Here is a 21,422-nt window from a genome sequence, read left to right on the forward strand (position 1 = left end):
TTCGGGGCATTTTTGGCAGATAGGCTATAAGTCGTAATATTAACGTTATGTTGTAAAAATAATGAAGCGTATTCTATATGAGATAAATGATTAGTTAAATCCCATTGATTAAAAACCTGCTATCAAATGCTTCATTCTACTGGTCATCTTCAACGCGCGCAGCTCAAAACAGAAATGCAGAACATTAATAACTACTGTCATATACATAACATTATAATGAGAACACTATTATAATAAAACACTGTGAATTTTTAGAGTTTAGTTGCCGTGTTTCTGCACATTGTTGCGTGAAGAACGCGTCCACAAAAGGAGTTCATTCAGAGCCGCGCAGACACGTTCGTGCATTCGGGGCATTTTGTGCAGATAGCCTAGAAGTCATAATATTAACGTTATGTTGTATAAATAACGAAGCGTATTCTATATGAGATAATTGATGAGTCAAATCCCATTGATTAAAAACCTGCTACTTCATTCTACTGGTCATCTTCAGCGCGCGCAGCTCAAAACAGAAATGCAAAACATTAATAACTATTATACATAACATTATAATGAGAGCACTATTGTAAAAAATGTGAATACTTAGGGTTTCGCTGACGTTTAATGCTAACTATCTTTTAATCAAAACATAAAACATTATTTACCCCATTTGTATCTGCAAGGCGTCCGTTACACATTTTCCCTGTGTGTTAACGTAATTATGACTGTCGAATGTCTGACTTGACTCTTGGTAATATATTTTGCCCTGCCCCCAAAACATATGATTCGACTATCAGTCGAATATCGGCAAGATTCGAAAATTCCAGTTCACCTATGAAAATCCTTAGTCGGGGACACCCCTAGTAAATACATCTAAATATCACTTCAGATGCAGATTCCAGAAATGTTTTCTTATGTTGGAATGAAAGACACTAAGTACCGGATGAAGTGCTTCTTATTATTACCCAAAGATACAAAATGGAAGAAAGAGTTAAAACTAAACACAATCTTGCGACTCAGTATGAACATTTTTAATATATATTTATTTGCTCCTTTTCCATTTTGCATTTACTTGTACTTTTACTTTCAATACTTAAGTACGTTTAATATATATATATAAAAAAATACTTTTCATACTTAAGTACAATAGATATCACATACTTTAAGTTTTTTACTCAAGTAATATTCTAAATGGTGACTTCAACTTCTACGGAGTCATTTTCTGGTAAGATATCTGTACTTTTACTTAAGTATGGCTTTCAGGTACTTTATACCCCACTGTTCATGAGTCAAGTAGTGTTGTCCAATTCACAAATCTACTCTTTTAAACCGAACAAAATTATCTAAATGATTTCATCGTTTGGTTTTCAAGTTCAGATGCAATAATCTGTTTGTAGCGGTTAAAGGCTCACGGGGGGGAAAATGTTCAATGCAGTGTTTTAGGCAAAAAGTATGTCTTTAGAAGACAAGAAATATAGTGCACCAGTCATATGAACCACTTTTATGAAGGCTTTTGAAGGTTTAACTCCTTTTATTGCAATTGCACAAACAAGAGTAACCAGCATAGTCTTCAGAAAAGATTTTTTGTGAGTAAGTGATGACAGAATATTCATTTTTGCGTGGAAGGTGTTTGGTAAGTGAAGCCGTTTTCCAAGCTGTGGATAAACCGGGGGTTCAGCCGGTGACTCAAGGGAGACGGATTTCCCGACTGGCTTGCTCAGGGGACAGTGGCCCCTCTCATTTAGGTCTTTATCTCTCGAACATTAGGCTATGTAAGTAAGCCGCACAAAGGAGCTTTCGCCTATTGCTCCAACTAACGGAAGGATTAAGGATTTGATTCATTTTTGCAGTTCTTTCACTCAGTCTCTGAGCGACTGACGTTGATGCAGTGCGCTGGGTCCCATCTCTCTTTCGACGGCATAAATGTCTCCCAAGGGTGACGGGACAACGGATGGAAGGCTGTGGTTTATGGGAGCAGTACATCAGGACCTTGCTGCCAGGATTCGAGGAATGCATGCATATCCGTGCTTAATGACTTTGTGTGTGTGGCTCATGACAGCACAGCGATTATGACTGGATGAATGTGGCAGTTATTGTGGGCAATCAGAGGCAGCCGCAGCATGAATGGGCCAAGCAATGCTGGCAGTAGGGATACGACAGAACCGCTGGATCGTCGCCTGGGCCTTTTGTCTCACAGAGCCATGTTGTGTTTTTTAAAAATCTCACCCGATGCCACAAAACACTGCGAATTCAAAAGGCCCAGAGGAGAGACAGTGTGTTAAAATCTCGGGTAGGAGTATTACCAACAATTCTGCTTACATTAGCATTTAAAACAACCTTTAAGCGATTCCTCATACTTCATTGTGCCTTCGCTATGGTGCTGCTACCAGTAAACAAGGGTTCTGTCCTTATTCGCCACGAATTTAAATCATAAGCAGGAATTGGCTAAAACTACCATTCCTTGCATTCTCATTAAGAACTGCTGCACAACCTCTTCGAGAGGAAAAAATAGACATTTCGGCTCATTATTTTCCCACAGATAATGTTTAAATTGCCGCATGAATATATGCAAAAACACGGCATTGAGAAATTGAGGCTACTATGCGGCGATTCATCATTTGACAGAACGATTTCTGTCACTGTGTTTGATTTCTGTTTTTCCCCTCTAAGTATGTCCACTAAAATAATCTTTCTCGGGCAAGCCGCAGTCTATTTAAAAACCTTAGACCACCTCTGTCAGAAAAGCAATTAAGTGTGAGGGTTTCATTTTAATTTAAATGAGATTATATTACAGTAGCATGAAAAAGGGGACTATTCAAATGAAAAGAGCATGAGTGTTCTTCTCTTGATCAGGACCAGCAGTTCTGAGGCTTCAGTGGGATAGAGGAGAGAGAGAAAGAGAGAGAGGGAGTGACTGCATTTAGAAAGGCGATTTGCTTGTGCCATGCTCTGCTGGAGAACACTCCCTTAAAGAGGAGGCATATTGGTTGAAGCCTTCAGATGAATTAATACAATTTTGCAACTAAAAAAGACAATTATAAGCATCTCCTGGGCATTACAGTTGACAAAGGCATTTCTAAAGCCCGTCTCTGACAAAATCCAGCTTCTCTAGGGGAGCCTAACAGGCCTTTATGTGCTTTCGATTATAAACTGCTTCACCCTCTTCAATATCATGGCTGCTCGTATCTTGGGTAATCAAGAGAAAGCTATTTTTGCTGCCGAAACGATGCCGCTACAGAATCTTTTCTCTTTCTGAACAATGAGCAGTTTTAGTTGACACAAAACTCGCTTGCTTTTTATTCACGGTTATTATCTGGGTGATTTAATATGTCTTTGTTTGTGGAAATCTGTATGATAACATTTCTCCTTGTTTCTGTCTTTCTCTCCGTCTGTTTAACCACTTTTCTCTTTGTTATTTCTCCCTGAAGCAGCAGATGAGCTGGGCATTGAGTTTATGGGTAAGGACATTTTTCTTTTGTAAACCCCTTTTCTTTTCTCTCTCATTAACATGTGCACAGAAGTACTTGATGTTAAATTATTTTGGAATTCTGTAGGTGTGACATTCTGTGCTCCATCTTATATATAAAGTTTTAAATAAAGTCTCTTATGCTCATCAAGGCTGTAATTATTTAATCAAAAAATACAGAAAAGGCTTCCGGTATGGCGTCGACACGTGTAGCAGCATAGTGAGAGTGCTCCCATACGGTCTGGTGTTAATCCTCCGTTTTATATTACATATTATAATTTAAACTGGATTTAAATAATATGGAGGGGAACAAAGCAAAAAAAGCTAGGATTAAACAACAATCGAAACTTGAAAAGACTGAAAAAATAACAGAAGGAATGGCTGAGATGGATGGCGCTGCTGATAACCTGTCAGCTAGCATTGCGGCGATACACGCGGACATTAAAGCTTTCCGGGTGGATATTAAAACTGAACTAACTGCCTTCCGAGATTCTCTTGCGAGAGATGTGAAAGAAGAGCTGAGCAATTTTAAACAAGAAGTCAACCAAAAACTGAACGGGCTTGTCACGGACCTAAACGTCACGGCAGAGAGGATCGATGAAGCGGAGCAGCGAGTTGCGGAATTAGAGGAGAACGTAGCTGAGATCAAAGAAGTACTCGGACAAAGCATCCAAATTCAAGAAAACTTACAAGAGAGATTGTTAGATCTTGAAACACGCTCACGTAGAAATAATATGCGGATTTTCGGAATCCCGGAAGGAAGCGAAGGGAATAATGTCCAAGAACTGGTGGAATCGATTATCAAAACGGAGCTGTCACTCGGTGACTTGGAATCTTCTGGCAGGAGACTCATCTTTCTGACACAGAGCATGGAAAGTTAGGGAAAATGGGATTCAGAGCTTTTTTTCTTCATATAATAATGGCCGTAAATGGGGAGTAGTAACATTAATTTCCAAAAGAGTTAATTTTCAGTTGCTTTCTGAAATTACTGATAGGGAGGGGCGAAAGGATTTGAATAGAGAGATACATGCAATAATGGGATTGTATCTTGAATGTGACTTTAGAACAATGTACCTGGGACTGTCCTCTTCAAAAATAGCAAAGAAGGATATATACCTCTTTAATATATTATTAGCAACCAGTAAGAAGGCCATTACAAGGAAATGGCTTAAGGAAGATCCCCCATCTGTATGTGAATGGCAAGAAATTGTACATGATGTCTACAGTATGGAAGTGCTGACCCTTTCCTTAAGACAACAATCTACCAAAATCTCATCATACTGGGGGAGGTGGTCGAGAAGAAAGGAAAAGATTTAGATGACCTGTGGTTTTTTTTTTTCCCTTCCCTCTCTCTGTTTTGCCATTTATATGAGTTTGAAGAATGTTAGAATGTAATCTTTAGAATGTATCCTTTTGTTCTGTATTTGTTTGAAAAAAAGGAGGAAAAAAAAAAGTAATAAAAAAAAACAATTCTAAGAAAAAAAAAAAATACAGAAAAAAGTAATATTGTGAAGTATTGTTTCAATATGTAATATTGGATTCCTATTTTAAAATACTTAAAAATATTATTTATTTATTTTTAATGACCCCACACTTTTGAATAGTACATTTACATTTAAATTTAGTCATTTAGCAGACGCTTTTATCCAAAGCGACTTACAAATGAGGACAATGGAAGCAATCAAAATCAACAAAAGAGCAACGATATGCAAGTGCTATAACAAGTCTCAGTTAGCCTAACGCAGCACACATAGCAAGGTCTTTTTTTTATTCTATAATAAATAAAAAGAAAACAGATAAAATAGAAAAAGAATAGAGCAAGCCAGTGTTAGAGGCCTTTTTTATATTAGTATAGATTATTATTATATAATATTAGAATAGTAGTGTATATTGTAACACAACATTTCTATTTTGAATAAACATTTTATTTATTAAAGAATCCAAAAAAAAAAAAAAAAGAATCACAGGTCCCAAAAAATATTAAGCAGCACAACTGTTTCCAACATTGATTATGACTCAGCATATTAGAATGATTTCTGAAGGATCATGTGACACTGAAGACTGGAATAATAATGCTGAAAATTCAGCTTTGCTTCACAGGAATAAATTCTATTTTAAATAAAATAAAATAGAAAACTGTTATTTTAAATTGCAACGGGGCCGGCTCCAGGCATGGGCAGGGGTGAGCCCACCCAAATGACTGTTTTGTCCACCCAACCAGCATCAGATAAAGATTGCGTTATTTATTTATTTATTTATTTATTGTGCAGTGATTAAAACCAAACAGTGGGCAGCCATTTATGCCGGGGAGCAGTTGAGGGTTCGGTGCCTTGCTCAAGGGCACCTCAGTCATGGTATTGAAGGTGGGAGAGAGCGCTGTACATTCACTCCCCCCACCTACAATTCCTGCCGGACCGGAGACTTGAACTCGCAACCTTTGGGTTACAAGTCCGACTCTCTAACCATTAGGCCACGACTTTCCCCTATAAGATATATATGGAGACTGCTGCCCCGACAATCATAAAATAACACCAGAAAATAGCAGCGTTTTTCTTTTATTAGCTGAATGCAAAGTGAACGCGGCTTCAGTCTGTTGCAGAAAAGCAGAGGCTGACAGCAAGCGAAAACAGGCAGAAATATTTGTGCGCTATCACGGGGAGTTTGCAAGTTACAAGGAGTTTAATACATGAATATGTATCATAGCCTATCACTAAAATTACCTGAGCAGTTGAATTAATGTTTTATAATAACCCGCTCATTCAATAATGTGCATTCATTGCATGGACGGGGCAAGATAAGCGTTTAAATGCATGTAGGCTAAAAGAATGAAAACTGGAAGTAAACACTGAAATAAGATCTTGTGCGATGAAAGGTGCGTTCATCGTTACTATAGCAACAGCAACTATAATATCCAGTGAAGCAAACTATTCGACTTTTTTTGTGAAATTCCACTGCTTTGAATTGAAAGTAGGTCTGTCATTTACTTGATTCGTGTAATTCATAATTATTGTGACGACAATAGCATTGTTCTGTTTTGCATTTTCAACATTAGGAATACAATTAAAATTGAATGGGTGAATATTTTAAAATAAAAAAATATTATTTGCCGTAAGATTGATTATTTAAAAAAAATCGTATTCTTGTTCTTTTACTACTCTTTTGTCTCCTTTGAATTTATTCCACTAAATCCATTTAAATCCTTTATTTATTTAGTTCCTTTACCATTACCATAGTGGTTTGGTCTTTATATTTTCTTCAAAACAATGGTCCCCCCAGTGTTCTAGACATGATTATGGCCTTTTTTTTGGTATAAATAAAAAAGTTAGTTACATTTACATTTAGTCATTTGGCAGATGCTTTTATCCAAAGCGGCTTACAGTATGGCTGTCATATAGGCCTACATGCATTTTTAGATTTTACATTTTTAGTTGAAAATAATCACCAGTGTAGAAACCATGAAACTATTCAATAAAGAAAAAAAACGTTTTTGTTGTAAAAATGCATGATATTCTAGGCTGCCCATGAAAGCTTTTTTTCAGTATACATATAATATAGTTAATATATTTAATGTAGCAATATCTACAGTATAACCCCACCACCACAACAAAAAAAATGCCCACCCTTCTATAGCTGTTAAGAACCGGGTCTGAATAGCAATAATATTTCACAAAGTTACAGTTTATTCTGTATTTTTGATCAAATAGATACAGCCTTGATGAAAATACAAAACTTCTTTAAAAACATTAAATATCTTACTGATCCCAAACTTTTGAATGGCAGTGTATATATAATTTGTAATTATATTTTTAAATATTTTATTTTTATATAATTCGCTGTTAATTTTCTATATAATTTTAAATATTTTAATTTGAATTGAGAGACTTGAATTGAGATGCATTCGTCACACCGCAGAACCATTTAAATGGTTAAAAAGAATTTAAGACAGGCTCTTTCTCATATAAATTCCTATAAATTTAAACCTAGCATCTTGATGATGCTCGAGAAATAAACACCCACAGGCTTCTCCTCTCGTTCTTGACCAGAATTAATGTATACAAACACACATGATGCTCTCTGTTCCTCACAGAAGCCTAATGTTCTTGAGTTTCCATGGAAACAGAGCAAAGGAAATGTATTGTAAAGGCACAGGGCAGCATCTGTATGGGCGATGCGGTCTGTGCGGCTTGTGTGCATACATGTGTGTCTGCTTGCACTCGTCTGTGCATGATGCTATGTATGTCGCTGTTAATTACTTCGAAGCCCAGAGGTGTGCACCTTGCTGAGGTTGCATGTTGCATAGCAAGTCTCTGGGGATGAGAAATCACACAGCCCAGGGCTAAATAGATGCCTTTACCCTGACAAACCACAGACTTAAAGCAGTGTCAACAAACAGGAGCCCAAAAACTGCTGTGAAAATGGATTTGCCACAAGCTTTCTCCCTTTCTGTATCCACACACCCTGCCCTACCGTCCTCTCTCATGTGCCTGACACCTGAAAGCATTTCTTTAAGTGAACGAGTGAATCCTGTGAAGTTTTCCATTAGTCGTGCTTCACACGCTCGCCTCAAGATTTCCTCAAAAACTGTCAGAGAAGGAGAGATAGTTAAAGTGGAACTGATATGCATTTCTGCTTCTCGGAAATGACTGCCTCAGTGATTTTAATCTGGATGGTGAGCGAGTCCAGTTGTGGCCATTACGGAGCGTTTTCCATGAGAAAGAGAGACGGGAGGGGGGTGTTGAGTGCACGTGTGCATGAATGGTCAGCTCTGTGCATTTGTGGCATGAGAGAGGCATTTCAGTCACGGGTCTGTGTTTGTGAGGGAGTCTAGCCATCTGCTCGCAGACACTCTCCACCAAACCTGGGCTCAGTGTCCTGTGAGGACCGGTCTTTTGGTCCCTGCTGTGCCACTAGCTGTTCTTGGTTTTCCACAGACACATGATGCTACAGTTTTGGATGGGCACAAAGACAGATCCCTATAGGTTATTTACTGATTCTGGTGTAGTAAGAACAAAGCTCAGACCTGCATTCTTTTGAACACCTTTACAATCAATTGAACGGCAGGATATGAGTCACACAGCAAATCTCAGCATCCGTGTTCAGACATCTAGTGGAACTTCTCCCAGATGAGTGCAAATTATTATCATTTAGATATGAATTGAGAATGTTTTATAAATTCCAATAAATGAAAGTGTCATTTATAACCAGAAAAGCAAGGTGAAGACAAAATGCAAATAGAAGAACACTTAATTTCCCTGCATGTTATTTTTTTTAAATTTCTAACTTGTCGAGGTGACAAATTTCAGTTCAGTAGTGCTTGTGTAGGGCCCTATGATTTCCGTAATGTGGATAGCACGGACGGAATCATGGAATCCAGTCATAAAAACGTAATTTACTGTATAACGTGGAATGTCACAGAATTTGACACATTTTGGATGGATACAGCAAAAGGTCAGTACACTTAAATCAAAACACGATATAGACCAGTGTCTGTGAATATTAAGTCACAAAAATACAATTTAAATATGAATCCTGCATGTTCTGCGCGTCTCTATGAATGAATGGCACAGATGCGCGGTTTCGTTTACGCTCGCGGTGTCTTCAGCCTCTGCCGCCTCAATTAATTACAATTAAATGTGTAATTAGTATTACACATTTATCAAATGTGATTGTGTGCACATGTTTGCATGCTAGTTAAATGATAGAACTAACTGATTAGTTTTAAGACGGTCGCTTTCCAATCATCTTTAAAAATTCATATTCTCTCTCACAGGGAATGTTTCCATTATTGTGACACTGAATTTTTTTTTTTTAATGTAAGAGCCAATTAGCTACAGAAGATTCTTTTGTTCAATCAAGATTGCCATAGTGATGACTGTGAATAAAGCCTGAAGATGAGTGTGTGCTGTCTTGTCTGTCTTTTCAGAGAGTGCAGAAACCTATCAGAGACAGATATTGTCCATCTTCAGCATAGCCATGGGGATCAGCCTGCTGGGAGTGGCTTGCATGGCTCTTTACTGCAAAAACAAGTGAGTCCAAATCATCCTTTGAAGCTGGAATGACATTGTTTCAACATAACAATTCTTAGCGCATTTGTTTTCTGAAGGTAATATAAACAATAAAATATAAGACGACAATTAAAAATGAATTGACATTGCAATTCGTATATATAATTGCTTGTGCCTCTTGAAATTCCTGAAAAGAAAACATTGTTTAGTAGTTTGGAGTAATCTTTTATTATTTCTTAGAGAATAAATATTGTAACAATATTACTTCTACTACTTTGAAAAGCTGTTGTCTGTAAAACCAGTCGTGCGTCAAGGTCTCATGAAATAATGCATAATTTTAAAATTTTTGTGACACGGCAAGGTTAGGTTGTAAAATGTCATGATGCAACTCCCAACAAACATAATCCTCTGGTTTCTCAGACAAGGCTTAAGCCTAGTCCAGGACTAAAATGCAAATCTGGGCTGTTTTAACTGAAAAAAAACTTGCACTGACTATTCTTAAAATATGTCAGTTCTGTTGTTTTGTCTCAAGATGCACATCAGTAGTGTTTTTATCTAAGGCACATTTATAGAAGTTAATTAAATGTCCTAATTGATCTATGGCCTAATCCTGGTGTTATCCAAGCCCTGTCTGTGAAACCGGGCCAATTTTTTTTAAATTAATAATTTATGTTATTTGTTGCAAGAAAAAAAAATAAAAACATAATGTGTACACATAATGTTTTTAAGACCTAAGGAATTTTTGTTTTTTAATCATATAAAACCAACATGAATACAAAAAAAACATTTCTAAGAACCTGTCTCAAACGAAGCTAGATTTTAAAAGATTTTTGCTTTTCTCTTATGCTTCACTGACCCAAGTCTCAATACAGGAAATTAAATTTTGTGGTTTAAAAATGTGTTAACACTTTGCAGGAGACAAAGAGAGAAGCATCGAGCCCATCTGACCGAAATTCGCAACTTGAGGGACAGTACCGTCAACGCCTCGGGTATCATATCTAAATCCAGCCTCAGACTCGAGAGCACCCTCCAGCTTCAGAAGGTGACGTCTCGCAGCTGCTGTTTGTTTATGTCCCAGAGAGCAAATCTGCATGAAGTCCACATTTGTGCTGACAAAGCACATAATGATCGCTTGTCCAAAAAATACGTGCGAATACCAAATATATACTTGTACAGTCGGAAATCAAGCCACCTACATGTGCTGTTAAGGAGATTCAAATAAAGTCCCCTGTGCATAGCAGTCACCAGTAATGAATACAATTGGCCAGCAGGCAGTTGGGAGGAATGATGCCCTCCATGGCTTTACTGCTTTCCCACCTGCTCCGAAGATCCCTCAAGCCGACAGAAATAACACTGCATGCAGCTCGGGGAGTAAACACTGCATCTATCTGATACAACAGTCAAAGGCAGCCAGCCACCATAGCTGATGAAGAACTGGATGAATAGAGTTACATTTTCCAAACCGGAAGATCAATCTCTCTCTGCTGCCACTTGGCAGTTCATTCTCATCCCATACACAAATGATGACGCTCACGTTCCCATGTGTGTCATCAGGTCCAATGAGAGTGAGGAATCAAGCTTAAATTATTCCCAACGGTTTACATTTATGTTTCCCTGCACAAGTCATTTATATGAAAATGCATATAGTGCGTAAATGACACAGGGTGCAGCATATCAGATGAGTTTCACTCTTGCTAATCCAAGCATGCATACAAACCTTTAATTGGATCGCTTATATAATCGTCGCCGAAATCTGCTGAGCCAGTAGCAGACGACTATAAAAGTAATTTAGGAAAAGGCTGAGAGGGGCCAATCTTTTGTTCAGACTTCACTTGGATTTTACATGTTTCACCCCTCCTTCAGAAAGTTTTTTTACAATTACAGTGGCTGTTCTGCTTCTCTTCCTCTTTCTTTTCTCACCCTGCTGAGGCGATGAAAGGGTGGACAGAAATCATCCAATTTTCTTGTTGGAGAGAAGAACAATGCTAACAGGTCCCCAAGGAAGCAGCAGTGTTAGAAGGACATGCTTTTTCAGCTGTAAGGCCCCAAACTAGTTTAAAGTCAAACTCAATCGTTTTAATGATGTTCCACAAGACAAGCAGAGGGAGGGAGATTTCACTAACTGGAATAACTGCATTATCGGCTGTCTTTTCCAGCTCTGGTGACACTGGGAGGGGGGCTCGGGATACTTATTGCAGGCTGCTCTCAGATTGCTGGGTTGTTGTAAGATAATGGCTTTAATTTTAAGAGGGGACTGAAAAAAATAGTTTAGGAATTCATTAATGTAATCTTGTCTGCGATTAATTCCTGACTGGGGAAGTCGAAAGGCAGAATAATCAGAGTGCGTCTCGCTTAATCTGCAGTTTAAATGTAAAGTCTAATTAAAGTGGATTTCCCTCACTGAGGGGCCTGTATATCACAGAGTGAACATCTCCATACGGCCTCTCTTCAGAGTTCATGATCCCTTCATTTTATCTTTGGCCTGTGTGTGTGTTCCTACATTTATCTGTCTGTAAAAGTGAGGGGAAGTGAGATGAGCTGCTGTGCAACACTAAGAAAGCATGTCATTTACAGCTGGTTGTGTCCACACCACTTCATGAAATAGCTTGCAGCAGTGATGTATGTAATACAGAGGAAGCATCTCTAATTTCTAAACAAGAGTTTTCATTTTGTTAGTTTGTGTTATAATGGAATTAGATTTTAATGTTTTGCTGAGTGGTTGTTGCGGTTGTCATCATTGGCGGAAAGCAACAGTGTTCACATGGCTCCCAGATGCACACAGCTCGCTATCAGTTCTAGTTAAGTCACGGAACAAAATCAAACAAATGTGTTTCCACCACTATTCAAAGTGAAAGGAAGAGTGAATATTTTTATTCAGCAAGGAAGCATTAAGTTGATCAAATGTGACAGTGAAGACATTAACAATGTTACAACATATTTATATTTCAAGTAAATTCTTTTCCTTTGAGCTTTCTTTTCTAAAAGAAAAACGATTCTAAAAAGAATCTAAAAAAAAAAACATGTATCATGGTTTCCACAAAAGTATTAAGTAGCTAGCAAAACTGTTTTCAACCATGATAATAATAAGAATTTTTTCTTGAGTACCAAATCAGCATGTTAGAATGATTTCTGAGGCTCATGTTACAAAATTCAGCTTTGCTATAACAGGAGTAAATGACACTTTAAAACATTAAAATGCATTTAAATGGCAATTATATTTCACATGGTATAATATTATAATTATATAATAATACTATTGTTTTAATTATCTTATTATTTATTGTTGTTATTGTTTTTACTGTATGTTTGATTAAATAAATGCAGCCTTGATGAGCATAAAAAGCTTCTTTCAAAAACATTTAAGAAATCGTACCGACCCCAGACTTTTGAAAGGTAGTTTACATCCCCTGCAGTTCAGCTGCAATTTGGATTAAGTAAAATAAGTTTTATGTGACCCTGGACCACAAAACCAGTAATTTTTTTAAATTTGACATTTATACATCATCTGAAAGCTGAATAAATAAACTTTCCATTGATGTATGGTTTGTTAGGACAATATTTGGCCGAGATACAACTATTTGAAAATCTGGACTCTAAAGGTGCATACAAATCTAAATATTGAGAAAATCGTCTTTAAAGTTGTCCAAATAAAGTCCTTAGCAATGCATATTACTAATCAAAAATTAAGTTTTTATATATTTACGGTAGGAAATTTACAAAATATCTTCATGTAACATGATCTTTATTTAATGTCCTAATGATTTTTGGCATGAAAGAAAAATCTATAATTTTTACCCATATAATGTATTGTTGGCTATTGCTACAAATATACCCGTGTGACTTAAGACTGGTTTTGTGGTCTAGGGTCACATATGACAGGACGGACCCCGAATTTTTTTTTTTTTTGAAAAATCTTACTGGACCAACAAGTCGTATTCAGGCCTCATTTGCTGTTGCTGTGACCTGACAGTAGCAGATATAGGAATGAAGTTGTCACAGAATTAATTAGGCATGTGAACACTTAGAAAGAGTGATTTCTCCCTCAACCCAGTGTGTAATGATATCTAAAAAAAACACTTGAAATAGATTTTCCATATCCTAATTAATATCCATAAGCTGAGCTGCTACCATTTCATGACTTCATAACTTTCTCACTTACAATTTGCAAACACCCATGAAACATTGCCACATGTTTGGCAATGATAATCAATGTGCTCATCCTCTATAGAGTTTGGTTCGCCTGCAATAATATCTTTTATTTTCTGTTCATCTCAACAGAGCAGAAGAGCCCATGGTTTCTCCTCTCCGCAGGCGGCCAGCATCGTTCTCAGCAGCTCTGAAGTTTCCCTACCAAATCATAATCGCAGTCTCTCGATGGGGAAGCGCTGCAGGTACTTTCCCAGAGCTTCACATCTATTGTAAAACTTCTGACACTCCGTCCCTCTCCACAGAAGAGAAAGAAACGGAGAAAGAAATTTAATCAGCGCTCAATATGGCACCATATGTTCACCTCAAAAATGAACCACTTAAAAGAATTATAATAATTGTAACTGGTAGCAACCATGAAAATTTACATTTCCGAATTATGGTGGAATCAGTTTTTCACAATAGTTATTTACAACAACAAGGCCTGAATTAATTATCATAAATTCTAGCATTAGAGCCATGTGCTAATCTAAGGCTGTCTCATATGAAATGTTTGAAATAAATATGATCTTTTTCTCCTCACTTCAGAAGCTTTTTTCTGTTTCTACAGAAGCTGCTCGTTCTCCTCAAGCCCTGCCCTAAAACACAAGGTAACCAATTATCAAGCCGTCTCAAAGTGGACCCCGCCAATCTCTAGAGCAGGCCATCATCTCAGTGGAGGATCTCGAGATTCTCTTCACTCCTATAAACATCTCCAGGAAGTGGAGGTGAATGAGGTGATGCCACAATCTTTGAGAAGGTGAGCAATAAAATGCAAAATGCGACAAACAAACAATGCAATGACTGCAATGATTTCTCTTCTCAGACACTTCAGATGTTTGTGGTACTTCTATGTCCCAGGGGTTGATTTTTTTTTTAATCAAAACTGACAGATTTCAACTTTTTTTCTTTTTTTTATGACAGTCATTAAAACTCTCTTGAAAACTTTTTACCATGCTTTCATCATTTTTAGCCTTGTTTCAGACTTTCGAAAACAAAAATATCCGATTGTTTTTTTATTTCACTGATTTAACTTCAAAAATGACCTAAACAAAAGATGAAATAAATATAAACACTTTCACAATTTATTTTGTGAAAATGTCTTTGAGAAATTGTCATGGCCACCATAACAACAATTTTAAAATTTTTATCAAAAGTTCATGTATTTGGTTACCAATGGAGATCAGTGTCAGTGTAGAGCATGCTTGATATAAACAAGATATGAAAAAAAAACTAAAATAGGTAAATATCACTTACTTAACAGAATATTTATCTTTTAATTGTATCAATGTACAAAAAACTGTGTGCAATTATAATATATACTGTATAAAAAGGCTAGCTATAAAAAATAAATAAATATATGATTTCCATCACTATCATTTAACTATCAAAAGTGACATCAAAAACATTTATAATGTTACAAAATATTTCTAAGATTTTCAGCTTTCTCTTTATCATTGAATCCTTAAAAATGATCATGGTTTCCACAAATATATTAAAGGCAATAAGAAATAAGAATTTTAACTAGAGACACGGACCGTGTCCATAGTGTCATTGTGTCGCCTGCCAATGACGTTATAACCCCTCGATTTCCGGTTTTGTTTTGTAGAAAACATGGAAACACCAAAGACGCTTTAATATGTTGTGTGTTTTAATAGACTGGTGACGACCGTACAGAGTAGCATTATAACAGAACTTTCAAATGTATCTAGTTTGATTAAACAGCACTGCTTTTTTTTCCCCACATACGCACGACCGGAAGGAGCGGAAGCGGTCGACTGTGGCATAATAAAAGCTCCGCTGCTTTCGAGCCGTGTGTCACGCTCGTTCAGCGGCCTCGTTTCGCTTCGACGGCTTTCAGCCTCACCCTGCTTCATTCTACTACATTAATAAATCATTAGCTCATCCATGATCATGATTTCTGCCCGAGTCCCGTCGGATTGCATCGGCTGTGGGGATGAAGACGACAACTCCCATGATTCCACACTCAGTCACGGCATCATCAAACTACGCCTTTGTCTCTTTGTTTAGTTTGAATACGCGCCCTCTAGCGGCGAAAATTACATATTGTACCTTTAAGTCACACTAGCATAGTCGAATGTTTTCTAAAGGATCATCTGACACTTTGACACTTGGCCATTACAGGAATAAATTACATTTTAATACATTTTAAAATAGAAAACAATTATTTTAAATTGTAATAATATATCACAATATTACTGTTTTTTTTCTGTATTTTTATTAAGACAATGCATTCTTGGCAGGCATAAGAGACCCCAAACTTTTGGAAGGTAGTGCATAAACACTATTTGACATTGTTAGTAGACAAATAAAGTCAGGGTCACAGGACCAAAAGTGCCCATAATTGGAAAAAAAAAACACATGTTAAGGATAAGACCATAACTGTGGAATTATTCTGTATAGAACTGGTCTAGAAACAGATCCAGACTCGAATGTGTTTTTTCTAAGGAACATACAATATATAGTCAGAGAGTGAAACTGAATTTCATTGACAGGGCCCATGGCAGGAATAATGTCCTTCAGTTAAGTAGGGTGTATGTGTGCAAGTAGCACTTACTCTTGAATTTCCAAGCAATGTTCTCATTACCATGCCAACTTGATCCAGCTTCACAGTGACTTGTAAACTCCACTCTCTGCCAAACTCTCTCTGTTTGACCTATTTCCATAATTTACATTCTTAAACAGTGCAGCTTTGAGCTTGGAGAATCATTTAAGAGCTGTGATCCAGCACATACGTACTAGCATACTTAGAGAAGGGTTTTTTTTTCTTTTTCCCAGTGTGTCAGCAGCAGGGCTCTCTGTGTTTTATTTTTTTTGTAAAGTCTGCTGGGTTAGCTTGACTTTTGCTTAATAAATTGAAAGGGTTAGCTCACCCAAAAATAATTAATTACTCACCCTCATGTCGTTTCAAACCTGTAAGACCTTCGTTCATCTTCGGAACACAAATTAAGATATTTTTGATGCAATCTGAGAGCTGTCTGACCCTGCATAGACAGCAACGCAACTGAAAGTCCAGAAACGTAGCAAGGAGATCTGTAAAATAATCCATGTGACATCAGTGGTTCATTCGCAATTATACAAAGCTACGAGAATACTTTTTGTGCGCAAAAGAAAACGACTTTATTCAACAACAAAACAGCATTTTTGTGTGTCTGATGCTTTTATATTCACTTTTTTACCAGAAGCAAGAATGATTTGGTGCTCTTGCAAAGCTGTATTTAAATGTCATCATGTCAAAGTTTAGATAAGAGGGTGATAACTGTGCCAGTTTGAACCTCGACATCGAGAAACCCACAACATTTCCTGTGATTCTACATCTGACAAACCCTAGATAACCCGCTTGGGTCACGCCGCAAGATCTGAATGTTACTCCACGGCAGTCTCCCAGCAAAATACCAAAAGGTTTTTAGGTTTGTCACCACAAGGTGTGCTGGATTCGATAAGCTGTCGCCTTCTGCAGATCAAAACCACAGCTAAATGAAGTAGCGTAGTCTTCATAAACTCGTAGGTCTGGGTGAAGAATACACAAGCTTTGATGGGAATGGCTTAAATCCAGGGCTGGGCGATAAAGCGATAATGATAATTATTGGTATTGTGGCATAAATGTGGGATATTTATATTCATATATTATAATATTATATATATTTAGACTACTGTTTTTCATACAAATACCTAGAAACCATATAGTTACATTTATACCATTGTATTTAGATGCTATGTGTGTGATTTTAACTGTGGTTATCATCAGTGTTGGGGGTAACTCATTACAAGTAATGCGAGTTATGTAATCCGATTACTTTTTTCAAGTAACTAGTAAAGTAACGCATTACTTTTTTAATTTACAAGAAAATATCTGCTAAGTAACGTAATTAGTTACTTTTTTAGGAAGTAACGCAATATTGTAATGCATTACTTTTAAAAGTAACTTTCCCCAACACTGGTTATCATGATCTAAATGTATGCTACTTTGGAAGATCAATGGTTAAAGGTAAAACTCAAACAGTCAGAATATTTAAATTTCACCATATAAAAATGTTACAATTTTACAGATGTTACTGTTTAAAAAAAAAAAAGAATTTACATCTGCCTCATAACTCAAGCTACTGTCAACTTTGTATTTCTAAGAGATAAAAAACGTAACATTATTAATATTGCAGTCTGCACTGCAAACTGTGCTGCAGATACAGTAGGGGTCAGAGTCAGGCAACACAAACCTTTTTCAAGATTTGAAACAATATCTCTCATTAGAACATGAAGGCGTGAATTGTTTGAAATGTTCTGACCATAGTTTAAACCCAGTTAACAGTCTGGTTTCTACAATTTTCACGTAGTAGCAAAGATCTGCCTTTAAACTTGAAAGTAACAAAGCTGTGATTGGCCATCTCACCCAGCCCTACTTAAATCTATGACAAACGCATAATTTATGCTACCACAGGCACACAGCCCAAGCTGCAGATTATACGTAATTACACTGAGATTCAAAATTCCCACCACCTACAAATAATTTGATCACTGCTGTGATTGTTTTTTTGTTATAAAATTGTTTTCAGAACATTCTCAGTGGCCAAGCGATTTCTTTCGAGTGTAACAGACAGAATCAGTGTAATGGATAATGAGATGTAAATACTAATTCTCTTGGTTTCTTGTCCTCTAGATGCCAGTCTCACTCAGACAGCAATCAACAAAGCCGTTGCAACCTGAATATGCAAATTATGCTCTCCGCCCATTCCAAAGGAAAGATGGGCTACACTGACGTTCCGTGCACTCGTCTTGACCAGGGAACGACCTTTCCTCCCCCTTCTTTCCGAGCCCACTCCGTACCCATTATCCCCTCCGTTCAGGGACCTGATTTTGGGGAGGGGGGCGGGAACAAGCTTCATAACGGGGGTAGGGGTTCTTCCAGCTACAACCTAATCAATCCTGAGTCTGAGGCGGAGTCAATGGCAAATTCCAGCCGATCACTTGCCAGCTCCGCTGTGGCGGTGCCGGATCCACAGACACTCACCTGCTCCGAGTCTGCACTGATGTCAAGGGGCCAAATCAAACACAAAAGCCTTGTTACCTACACAACAGCCTTGGGATCAGGCAGAAGCTCCAGAAGAGCAAAAACTGTCATTTCTATGACCGTACTGGGATCAGGGGCAAAAACCACGCAGTACGCCGCCAGCCTGCTGTCTAAGGCTTCCAGAGGACAGGAGGGCCGCTCTGCTTTCGGGGAAGGACAGCAGGATGATGGTTTACAAACCCCGTTTGTGGGGGGCGAAAAAGACAGCTCGTTTTCTGACGGGGTTAGAGGTGTGGCCTGCCTCACATATCCCAAAAGCTGATTGGATAAACGCAAAGATTGCTTTGGAAACTCCACGTCTGTGTGGATGGGGCTGGAATGTCCCCGCTAGTGCAAGACACTTACTTTTGGAACTATTTTACTGCATTGTGAAGTACAACTACTGACAACCCAATTTAAAACTCTGACTTCCTGATGACACAATGTGAATAGATGCGAGAGAACGAAGACTTTGGTGGGATGTTGATCTAAAGAGGTATTGGAGAGGATTTATATGCCAATATTTAACAAAAAGCTTCAATTTAGAAACCAAATAGTGTGTCATCTCAATGTTGTTTCTCTACTGTAAAGAAAAAATATATATAATAGATGTCAAAACTATATGTATGTCATATATTCCATGTATATGACATACCGAGTGACGAAAATAAAGATGCAAAACATGGTAATGCAGAAGCTTTTTTTCCAATAATTGCTGTTCTATAATCTCAGCCCAGCTCTGTATTTTTGTCTGTTTTGCTTGAGGTCTTGAGAAGAAAAACGGTTTCTGAATAAAATCTGAATGTCACCCTGTCATTTGATCAGAGAGTATCTGCCCGTAACCGTGCGATCGATGTAGTGCATCTCACACCTTCTGTTTTTAGCAAAAAGCTCACAGAGCGCCGCAGCCAGGTATCCACAACCATCGCCTGAAACGATCCAACGAACGTGCTGAATGGAGAGAAACCGGCAGTCACTGGCTGTCTCCATGGCAACAGAGATCGGCGGAGTCGGATGCGGCAGCCTCTCTATCCAACGAGACCATCAACGGATTTAATCATTTACTTGTTTATCTCCTGTGAAAGTAGCTCTTGCTAATTAAACCCAGACTCATTATTTTGCATCAGCTATTTTGAAACCGCAAAACGGGAGGAAAAAAAAGTTTCCTTAACTAGCTCGTTTTTTTTTTTTTTCAGGTGAGGGTGAAATTAATCAGCAGAAAGATTAAAGCACGGTGTCATTGATGTCTCTCGTCGTGTTTACCTCAAACGAGGGCAACACGAGCCAGTCGCACCCAGAACACTTTATGAATTATCGGGCTAATTTTCTGAGCGTGAGTCTCAGCGTGATGTGACATTATAATCCAAATAAGAAAATTTAAAAAATTACAAAACACAACCGTTGTCAGGCTGCGCCAATAGTCTCTTCCGACCTAGCCCCACAGAAGCAACATTTGGCAATTTTTTTAATTAATTTGCAGACAAACATTTGTTTTGCTCTCATGCACCGTGTCTCTCCGCAGATCTAGTGTGAGCCATTGGCTTTGAAACTCATAATGGGTGATCCTTTCATTTTGTGAGAACATTAAACATGTTCATCCAACAGCTTAATATTCAATTTCAAGTCAATCTTTGCTCCGAGGGGAGACAGCCATGAAAACACTGATGTAATGTACAAAGAGCCGAAGTCCTGTGTGCATGTCTTGGGTTTGTTTTTTGTTTTTTTGGTAGAACGCCTCATCCCTGTGTTATTGCATCTGTTTGAGGAGCAGGCCCATTTCTCCTCTATGCTGATATATTAATAAAGGCAGGATGTTTCTTGAGGCAGGCTGCTAACATTAGAGAGAGTACAACTGCACAGCACAACAGATGCTTGTGGGAAATGAGTGCCGAGCTGAACACGACGCGCGGAGAACTTAGACGCAATGAGGGCAGTGGCAAGAAGTGAAATGTATCTGTCACCTGGAATGAGCTGCAGTGACTTCAAAATGACTCTTTTCGCAGCAATGTACCTTTGGTTTAATTTGTCTAAAGTGTTCTAGATGGTTCGCACTGGGCCAGAATACAATTTGTTAGTAAAATGTGTAATTTTGTAATAACTGCTAAGGAAAACTTTTTCACAATTCAACTCACAGCCCAAACCAAAACTGAAGGCGCTTTCTGATGGATGACTAGCTTTTTCATTATTCAATAGATAAAAGATAATGAATAATGAGTGCATTCAACGATACGGTAGATAAACAGATTGCTTATTTTAAATAGCTTTGGTTTGAATGTGAAGGATGTGAAGAACTTCTCATGTGTAATAACAAAACGCATTTTCTATTACAAATGGGATGCTTAAGCAATATCACACTTGCAAATCAGTGCAATCTATGTGAAATGGAAGTCATTTGCACATATCCTGCATAGAAAAAGGTCTGCATTTTTATCATGAAAAATGTGTTACGAAATTGCCTGTTTCATTGATTTGATTATTGCTGGACATGTTAACCCAGGCATCATTTATATTAAATTCATATGCATTCAGTAGTTCTTTAGCTGGCGTTAGAATCAACGTTCTACCACAACCATTGTGGTATCTGTACTTTAAGTACACAAAGAAGTACTTTAAAGAAGTAGAAGTTATTTTTGTACTTGAAGAACGAATACCACAAGGGTAAAGAAGACTGACTGCTAGCTAAAGAACTACTGAATGCACCTGAATTTAATATAAATTATGCCTT

The 21,422-nt window shown here is 37.7% G+C and overlaps 1 protein-coding gene across 1 annotated transcript in view; it reads left to right on the forward strand.

Moving 5' to 3' along the window:
- The window catches only part of LOC107678479 (pro-neuregulin-3, membrane-bound isoform-like), a 164,982-nt gene extending 145,682 nt beyond the window's left edge, over window positions 1–19,300 (forward strand). Inside the window, exons 5-10 of the mRNA XM_016473754.1 lie at window positions 3,405–3,434; window positions 9,366–9,468; window positions 10,363–10,489; window positions 13,726–13,838; window positions 14,204–14,392; window positions 18,308–19,300. Of these exons, the coding sequence (XP_016329240.1) occupies window positions 3,405–3,434; window positions 9,366–9,468; window positions 10,363–10,489; window positions 13,726–13,838; window positions 14,204–14,392; window positions 18,308–18,980 (1,235 nt within the window). The 3' untranslated portion in view covers window positions 18,981–19,300. The remainder of the gene's footprint in view (window positions 1–3,404; window positions 3,435–9,365; window positions 9,469–10,362; window positions 10,490–13,725; window positions 13,839–14,203; window positions 14,393–18,307) is intronic.
- Window positions 19,301–21,422: the final 2,122 nt, after the last annotated feature.

Source organism: Sinocyclocheilus anshuiensis, unplaced genomic scaffold (genome assembly GCF_001515605.1).
Source record: "Sinocyclocheilus anshuiensis isolate Anshui unplaced genomic scaffold, SAMN03320099.WGS_v1.1 scaffold1944, whole genome shotgun sequence".
In the NCBI taxonomy this organism is placed as follows: Eukaryota; Metazoa; Chordata; class Actinopteri; order Cypriniformes; family Cyprinidae; genus Sinocyclocheilus; species Sinocyclocheilus anshuiensis.